General features: G+C 46.5%; 1 protein-coding gene across 1 annotated transcript in view; it reads left to right on the top strand.

Moving 5' to 3' along the window:
* The window catches only part of LOC109298786 (cytosolic phospholipase A2 epsilon-like), a 73,979-nt gene that overhangs the window by 25,928 nt on the left and 38,252 nt on the right, over window positions 1-9,799 (top strand). Inside the window, exon 5 of the mRNA XM_019519064.1 lies at window positions 7,852-7,988. Coding sequence (XP_019374609.1) covers window positions 7,852-7,988 — 137 coding nt within the window. The remainder of the gene's footprint in view (window positions 1-7,851; window positions 7,989-9,799) is intronic.

The following is a 9,799-nucleotide window of genomic DNA, read 5'->3' as shown; positions in this document are numbered from 1 at the left end:
CCAGTTCTTTGGCTGTGATACCAGCTCTTGCACCGAATTCCTACACCCCTTCCCTCCCCCATTGCCCCTTTTCCGACAACAGACTTACCAGCTGCTCTCCAAGCTGTCTGACTACATATCAGCAATTGGACCATATCAGTTGATATGGCTTGTTAAAAATCAGCCATCGGTATCGGCCCGAAAAATCTCTATCGGTGAACACCTATTAATGACATTACATCATGTTGAGGGGAAAAATCTCCTGGAATAGCTTCAGTCAGAGTTGGCAACCCTACCGGGGGGGAGTTGGCTGCAAAAGAACAGGAACCTAAGGAAATAGCCTAGTAAGGGCACAGCCTAGTTTGTGCAGCAGGAATGCTGCTAGAACAGTGACCATAAGCTGCCATAATAATTGGCCTTTGGGCCCTAATGAGAAACCCCTGCTCAGCTATAGCATCACCTGACCAAAAGAGGCAGTACTTAGTCTGCATATAAGCCTGGGGCCTGAGCTCAGGTCAGGCAGTCTGGCCTAGCAAGCTGCAGAGTGAAGAGCTCCTGGCTGCAGACTGCAAGAAGAGGCTCTGCTGACTTCTGGATTCCCCTAAGTATAAAAGTAAGGTAGTGAAGGCTTGTTATTAGACCTGTGCAAATAGGGAAGTATTCAATTCAGGTTCAGATACTTCAGAGGACAGGGATTCAATTTGGAGATTCATATCACTGTCCTGAATCGATTCAGCCAAATCAGCTTCGGAAGATTTGGTGCTGATTTGGAGAAATTCGGTGATTCGGATCAGCTGAGGAAAGGCTGGCACAGCCAGGTGGCTCCTCCAGCTGTGCCTGCCTCTCCCTGGGCAGGGGGAGCCATGGGAGAAGCCCCATACTCACCAGCTACAAGAGCGGCAATTGGGGCTTCTGAAGGCTCATGGCAGAGCCACCCCACACAGTGCAGGGCAGTGGGAGGCAGCAGGGATCACCACTCCCTCCCCACCCGCTTGGCAGCTTCCCCATTGTGTGGGTGCAGCACTGCTCAGCAGGGCACTGTATGCTGTCTGGGAGGTGGGGCCACTGGGGCTGAGTGCTGCCAGGCTCTGGGTGACTGCTGGAGCTGCCTCTGCTCCCAGACAGTGTGCAGTGTTCTGCTGAGCCACACCACACCCGCGCCATGGGGCACCTGCTGCATGGGTGCCAAGTGGGGGGGGGGGGCGATCCATGCTGCCCCCCCACTTCCCTGCGCTGCACAAGGGGACTCTGCCATGAGCCCTCAGAGGCCCCTGATTGCTGTTGCCAGAGACAGTGAGTGTGGGGCTTTTTTTCTTTCTTTTTTCTTTTTTTAAAGTGGGGGAGGCTGGGCCGGGTGGGGGATGGGGCCAGGCAGGGCAGCCATGGGGGCTCTTCCCATGGCTTCCGGCTTGTGCCTGTCTCTGCCCCAGCAGGGGGAGCTGCAGCTGGCCCAGCCAGCATGGGAGGGGGCGCAATGCAGGTGTGGCTTACTCCAGGTGGCAGCAGGGCATAGCTCCCACTTCCAGGGCTGCTGCACCCACATCCCATGCCCCTGTGCCCCCCTCCCCAAGTAACATGCCTCGCCCCTCCCTGGCTGGGCAGCTTGTCCCAGCCCCAATCCCTCCCTCCCCTATGCTCCTTCCCTCTTCCCTCTCCCAACCCCAACAGACTTACCAGCTGGAGGCAGCTGTGAGCTGCCTGCTTAGTCTATGGCCAAATCGCCGAATCAACCAAATCTCTTCTGAATTGATTCAGATGCTGTGAATTGATTCAGAGCTTTTACTTGGTCTCCTGAGTCTATTCAGATTTGGGGATTCAATCCCCAAATCGGGCCGAATCTCCTCTGAATTGAATCAGCTACCGAAGCTTCACGCAGCCCTACTTGTTATCAGGGTGATATAACCCAGGGCAAGGGGAGGTATGGCTATTCTGACAGTAAGCTGCTGTTGATATCTGGGACTCTGTGTGGGTTTATTTTCTGTTATAGCCAATGTACTTATTCCTTTGTTACAGTTCATACTGGCAGTTTGGGTTTAGGAATATTAGGAGTGTTATGGAAGTCCCAATAGTGCCTGAGGGCAAGAGAGTGTCTTGAGCCTACCAAGGGCTGGGGGGCCTGGTACATAGAGTAGGTTTGAGCATAGATGGAGGGAGAAAAAATTATTTGGTGGGGCTGAGCACATACATGCATGTGTGTGTGTGTGTGTGTGTGTGTGTGTGCGCGCGCGCGCACCCCCTCCCAGCAGGTAAGTCTGTGGGGGAAGGGGAGGGGAAAGAGCCATGCATGGGGGAGAGAGTGGGGCTGTGGCTAGGGCAAACCTTGCACAACAGGAGCAGGGCATGGGATGGAGGTGTGAGCAGTTTGTCTGGGGAGTGTGGGGAGGGGGTGGTGGCTCCCACCACTGCACACACCCTGGGATGACGGGGGGGGGCATGTGGCCCTGGATCTGTGTGGGGCAGGGCAGGCTACTGCTGTGGGATGGGGCCAGGGCAGCACTAGGCTTCTGTTGGCAGGGGCTGGGCCAGGCCGCGCTCAGGATGGGCAATGGCAGCACTGGGAAGGGGGGTCAGGGGGCTATGGTGAATTTTGGAGTGGCTGCAGCTTCCCCCCGATAACCCCCTTCCTAGTGCCACTACTGCCCACCACAAGCACAGCCCGGCCCATCCCCTGCCCCCCCCATCCCCCGCTGGGAAGAGCCCAGCACAGTCCCAGCCCCAGCCTGCAGCAGCATCCTGCCTTGCCCTGTGCAGATCCGGGGGCATACCTCCACCATGCCTCCTGGGGTGTGCATAGCAGCAGAAGCCATGCCCCCCCACATGAGCCACTCATGGCTCATTCCCACACCCTGCGCCACCACGCCTGTGCAGCACCTGCCCCTCCCCAGCCCCAGCTCCACTCCCTCCCTCACCACTGCATGCATACCCTTCCCTCCCCTGCTGCAGCCACCAGAAGCCTGTGGCTAGGCTGCCTTGCTGCCCTACCACTGCCCTGCATTGGGGAGGGGGGGGCTAAGCCCTGTTAGCTCCGCCTTCTGCTGCCAATGGGCTACAGCCTAAAGAGAGATGATGGCTTAGCATGAGCTGAAAGCAAGTAGGAGCGAAGGGCCCAGACAAAGCCAAAGTAGGCTCATGGCTCAAAGCTGGGCTGAGACAGGGCCCTGAGGGCCCAGATAGAGCCAAAGCAGGTTCATTGCCCAAGGCAGGTTGGAGAAAGGGCCAGGGGACCCAGGACCAAAGTAATGAGACAAGAACTGGAGCCCAGAAGCCAGGTCTAGCCCAGTTGGCCCGGGCTAAAAGGCCCAGCTAAAGAAAAGGGGTGGAGACTTATGAAGGCTGAGGTCCTGACAAGGGAGTGATGGTACAGTAACACCTGTGAGGTATGGACATGGTTGTAGGGGAGGTTGGAGGCTGTGAATAGCCCTTAAGGATACAGATGCCCAGCTGGGCATAGATGAGCTGATGGGGCCTACTTGGTGTGAAGGCAGTGTTAAAACTGGTGGGGTCTAGCAGGGACCTACTAACTGTCATGGGAATGGCAGCTTGCTCTAAGACCCATTAGGTAGCTTCTCTTAAAACATACATCAAGGTGTGGCAGGTGAGTGAGAAGGGGAGGAAAAGAGAGGGAGAGCTGGAGTGCAGCAAGGGTTATGTGATCACCAGGGCATGCCCTGTTGCCCAAACTTTGCTACAGGTTGTTTTTCCATTTGCTACATCTGGGCATTTGATCGGGTTGAAAATTTGCTTCTGACAGATTATTACAACTGAACATCTAAGCATATGGTGTCAATAACTTGTCACTGCTCTTCCTCCATGCATTGTGGTAGGACAAATCCTGTTTCTCTGAATAGAGGAAAGATGGTTCCAAGCCACATGGCCACCTCTTCTGATCTCGGAGCTGGAAGGTTTTCTGAGGAGCTATCTAAGTTCTGTTAGTTACAGTGCTGTTCTGTAGGGACTGCTGTACTAGGCAAGAGAACTGAACATTCTAGTTTTGCCTCTCCCATCTTGACCTGACCATGGCCACACTTCCTTTGGCTGTGAGAAACATGCAATGAGCTCTTGGCTAGTCAGTGAGGGCTCTTGCAGGACTTTGTCTTTTCAGGGAGCCCTTTGAACATATCATCTGGGCAGCACAGGCTCTTGCTACTACTTTAGTGAAGCTTCAGGGTGCGGGCACTGCAACCATTTTGCCTGACCAGGTCACCTGGCACAGCGACCTTCCTTGTGCCAATTTAGGGCAGGGGGAAAGGACGGGTGAACAGTGGAAGTGCTCACCTTCTGGGATTCAGAGCCATATGAAAGCAGTGGCTCTAGAAACAGCCTTACCAACCAGCTGAAGAACCAGCTCTGCTCCTTCCATAGACAGAGCTCCAGCAGGAGCCCATGCTGACCAGGCTGGGAGTTGAGAGAGCTCATTGCATATGTGGACCACAGCAGAAGAGTGGTATGACTTGCCTTCCCCTGGGATCCACCCCTTGACCTGCTTCTGTGGTCATTGACATTCCCCTTCTAAAAAAAGATGAGAAAAAACAGCATAAAGCTGCCTATTTTACCCTTATGCCTTGAGTCCTAGTTATCCTCAGGGATGAAATTTCTGGCCACTCTATGCTGATCAGACTAGGTGTCAGGGATTGAGTCTCTTGCACTTCTTTCTTCCAAAAGTCTTCCATGGTTTTTAAGCATGTTTTCTCTCTTGGCTTCTGGCCTGGGTGTGATTTCTATTTTGGCTTTTCTCTTGGCTTCCTGCCTGGGTGTCATCTGGTCTTGGAATCTGAACACCTCCCAGACTCTTTACCCTTCTGAAGTATGTCTAGCTTTTGGACTTTTAAGATTAAATTTTGCACTATCCAGCTTCAGACTCTTTGACACTGCATGCAAGGAGTGAAAATCAAAGGTCTGTTTGATGGAATTCAGGACATTTAAAGACGTGTAACTTGTACTGTTTTCAGGTTCTTCAATATACATTTTACAACAGTGTGGGTTCTCCCTTGGGCTAAATAGCTCTTACTTAAATTTAGAGCTGCACTTACCAATAATGAATATACATTCTTCTTTTGATACGTTACTTTTTAATCTGGCCACACTGAGCGTAAATTGGTATAACTTGCATATAACTGGGACTAGAAAAAAGAGTGCAGCAAACAGGAGAGCGAGATTGAAAAAAAAACTGCCACAATTTAACTGACTCCTAAGTCTCCAACTCCTTGGTCTATCAACGCATCAATTTAAACCCCCTTAAACAGTTTACCACTGCAAAAAGGAGATTAAGTACCTTTAAGGACACCATGTTTTCAAAAGTAGGCCTAGTTTTTGGTGCCCAATTTGAGACATCTTGTGATGTGTTATTTTGGAGGTGCAAAGCACCCACAGCTGCCACAATGAAGTTGCACAGTGCTTTTGAAAATCTGGATCTCTCCAGATGGACACTGAAGAATTAAGGCACCTAAAAACAACAGACACTTTTGAAAATCTAGGTCAAGGACATCTGATTTTACATCATTTAAGTTTGTATGTGACTTCAGGCTTTGCCTGCTCTTTGTATCTCTATTTACATTAAGTTGTTATATGTGAAGCTATCAGAAAGTCGTTCTATTTTTACCTTAGTTTTTATCCCTTTCATCTTGATTATGTTGCACATTAAATGAATATCAAAACTATTTTTTCATCTGTTATCCTAGGCTAATACTCATATCATCCTCTAACATCCATTTGTATAAAGGTTGCTAAATGACCAGTCCTTTTATCAAGCTATCTGATAATGTTGTGGCCATTTTCCAATGTGTTGGTTACAGGTTTAGAACCAAAATTGTGTAAAGCTTGGATCTCATTTGGTATTGTCAGTTCATCCTAAACTGCAATATAAAAGGATTTGCCATGGATTACTGAACAGAAATTATACACACACAGAAAAATCAGACTTCACTACCACAATGTGATCTTTGTAGCTAACAGGAGACTGATTACTACCCAAGCCACGCAGATTATGTGTGCTTTAGAGGATGCTCCCAAATGTAACTGACAATTTTCACAAGGTTAATAGTAAATGTAATTCCAAGCTGTATTTCTACAATGTTAGAGCTGCATTTGTATAATCTCTACAATGTTAAGTAAATCCTAACACAGTATTCATATTGTCAAACCCCCTGTGAGTGATGCATTACCCTTATGAAAGAGAAGCCTTGTCAAACACTGGTCTCATTGACCAAGAAATCAATTATTACCAAAATCATATAAATGTATATGCATCATGCTGGGTCCAGATGGGTGTATGCGTGCGCGCGCGCGCACACACACACACACACACACACACACACACACACACACACACACACACACACACACACACACACACACACACACACACACACACACACACGTCTGGAACCAGCCTGATATCACAGAAAAACAAAACGAAAAAACAAGCTCAAGTGTTTACCATTTAGTAGCAGCTACTACTTTATCTTATAGTTATGATTAAGTTTCTACAGGAAGCATATCAATATACACTTTTTATATTATACCTGTGTGAGGGAAGGTATACAAGTCATATCCACCCAGGTCACAACACTGGGTAGAAAATGTATTAGGCACATCTTATATGCTCTTCTCTGTGTTTATGGTTTCTGACTACATATGCTGGTGTGCCAGAAGGGTTTCATTAAGAACTCTTTTAAGCTCTTGTGCAAGTCAAATGGCAAGATAAAATCACAAATAGTGAAGTTGTAGAAAGGTTGCGCAAGCAGGGCCAAATTATATAAATGCAAAGCTTGCTAGTCAGCTGACACCTACTCCGTATATTTTAAGGGTAGCTTAATGATAGTGTTATAAGGTACAGTTGAAATACAAGCTGACTCAGATGTGTATTTGACCCAAGGTCAATCCTATCAAACAAAACAAAGTATTTATTTCATTGAAATAAGTATAGGTTCTAATACCTAATCAATACTTAAGAGAAGAGACAGAGACAATTACCCTAAAAGATCCTTAAGATTGCAAAATCAAACATGCAGAAGTTAGGCTGTGCTAAAATTCAGGTGGTTGCTTGCATAACTTTAAATTTGGACCACTTCGGCCTATATATGTGTGGTAACATCTTGAATTACGTGATCACATATGATTGTTAATAGGACTTCTTCCTCATTCTTTGTACAGGACAGACCTTCTCTGGGGGTGAATTATAGAGACTTTTATAGCCTGAAAGCTATGCATTAAGAAATGGGATAGGCTGTCCATTTCCCACTCCCTTCTCATAGTCTTTTTTGAGGTCATGGGTCTACCCCCTACACTGTTTCTGGAGGGTCTAGTTTTTAAGAATTCTGAATCTCTTGGTCAAAGAGTTTGTGTGCCGGTAAGAGGAGGAAATCTTTAGCAGTAGGGATACTTGCATATGTGCCTTATACCCATCTGCCCTCTATCATATACAACAAGTTAGAAAAAAGGAGCCACCCCAAAACTGTTCCTCAAATTCAGTGAATAGGAGTACGTAAAGTTCCAACTTGTCCTAGTACTGCTGAAGAACAGCAAATGTGTGTGTGTTGAATGGGGGGGTTTGGGAGATTAAGAAACTATTCAAAGAGGTGAAAATATTTCTCCTGTTTATTTAATTGTGAAAAACAATATGTTTGTCTCTCTTCTGGAATTTATACAAGGAAGAATCAAGACTACCTAACTTGTTACCTATATTAGTATCTATCCCTCTCCCTCTCGGCCTGATACATTGGGCAATTATAACTCGCCATAAGTTGGACCCCCCCTCCCCCCAACAAAGAAAAACCAAGGTTCATTGTAGCATGATGCATTCATTTTTCCTTTGCCATTTAGCACAGGGTGCATTCCTACTTTAACTGCTGCATTGTATCTCTTCTCATACAGTAAGCCAGCCTGATTGCTATGTGACCCTATGGTTGCCAACTGCTTCGGGTGAAAAAGCCAGGACCAAGACCATCAATAACTGCAAAAACCCAGTTTGGAATGAAATTTTCTATTACAGGATCCAGAGTCAGATCAAGGTATGAAACTAAGAGCTACCTACTTCCAGCAGTCTGGAAATCTTTAGCTATATGGAAAGTAGAAATGTTAAGTCTTCTGCAGCTTATTATTTAATACCCCAGATGATTAAAATACCACAAATGACACTTCTTTGGGACCTCACTTTCTCTTCTTTAGAGTACTGCTTGTTTGGAACGTTAGAACCATTATTTTTCAAATAAAGAAGCAGTTATTTTTCTGAATTTATTTGAATCTACAGCTGCTTACAGACATTCAAAAATGGTGCTTTACTTTAAACTCAGAGCACTCCTGTGCCAAACCCAGCACATGCCCAGAAAAGACACTACATTAGTTGGACCCGGCTCATCCAACATCTGTATAGATCAGGCACTTTAGTGGGGCTTTTTTGGCACTTTTATTGAATAACTGATTGAATAAGCTTTAGATAAAAGTGCCAAAAAGTCCAGCTGAAGCACCTAATTTATACAGATGCTGTAGAGCTGGGTTGAGCCAACAGCTGCTGCTTCTGGTAAAGTGGTTTGGTTTTTTTGTTTGTTTTAACATCTTTTAGCAGCCTGTCAAGTAACTTCAATGTCTTGAAGTTTGTTTTCATCCCAAATCATGACACTAGTTCAAAATTTTTTAATTTTTTTTTTTACAGATAGAGAATTCTAAAAAATGTTGGTTCAGAAAGGTCCAAATGGAACATTCTCAAATTGAAATATTTTATTCTAATTTGTTCTAGCTCAGGTACCTTATGTTTCCATTCCATCTATAGACCATTATTCCCAATTGGATAGTGGTCCCACGATGCACTGTACCAGCCCAACCTGGGTGACCACAAGACATCATGGAAGTAGCTGTCTAGCCCAAGAGCCAGGGCCGTGGAGGGAAACAAAGGTCTGAAGTGCTCAGCTACAAGTCACATGAGGCTCTGCGGCCATGGAGGCAAGCACAGATAACTGAGATTACCTGAAAGGAAACATTATCATTCAGGTTCAGACAAAGTGAAACAAAACAATTTAGGTTGGGGCCCAACTAATGGGCCCTGTACCATTTATGCACTTAGGGGCATGTACATAGTCATGTAACTACAGTTTTTTTTGTGCTTAAAGACTGAGCAATTTAGCATCACTTGCATTAACCTGCTGAGCAGGCTTGATAGGGTTGTACTCCAGCTGCACACTTGCCCAAAGGAAATAAAATTACCCAGGGACACGTGTAAGGCCAGGTAAACCCTAAAATTTTATTCTGGCAACAACACGACTCATGGCACCTGGGCTAAAAGGCAGGAGGTTGTCTATCACATTTCTGGCAAGTATACCAATAGGATAAAAAACAGTCCCAAACTGTGCATAAATGCCGAACTTTGCTGGTACCTAACTGCATATAGGCCATCTAGGTATATGAAAGGTAAATATAATCTAGTACCATATTTAGATTCTCTTAAGGGAAAAATAGGCCAAAATCAATTGTTTTCCTGCCAACAGTTTCCATTTTGCAGAAACTTTGTTTTCTGGCAAAATAAAATTTTTATGAATTTTTTTTTTTTATCTACTGGTTGCCAGCAGTGGATCCACTTTTGGCTGTGCTATGCATGAACTTTGAGCTCACCAGCTAATTGGTGTGAGCTCTGGCTGGAGCCACCACTTTTTTGCAGCTCCAGAGCCCAGGCAGTGAGCACTGCCACCACTTTTCTCCTCTTACCTCTGATGCTGAATTTAGCTGTGGGGAAGGGAGGGAAAGGGTGAACAGCAGCAGCACTGATCCCCCTGGGCTGCTGAGCTGTGAAAAGCAGGGCTCTGGCCAGAGCTTGATCCAATGAGCTGGT

This window comes from Gavialis gangeticus, unplaced genomic scaffold (genome assembly GCF_001723915.1).
Source record: "Gavialis gangeticus isolate Ggan-Ray unplaced genomic scaffold, GavGan_comp1, whole genome shotgun sequence".
NCBI classification, from domain to species: Eukaryota; Metazoa; Chordata; order Crocodylia; family Gavialidae; genus Gavialis; species Gavialis gangeticus.
The sequence above is the reverse complement of the archived record's forward strand: the minus strand, read 5'-3'. Positions and strand labels throughout refer to the sequence as shown.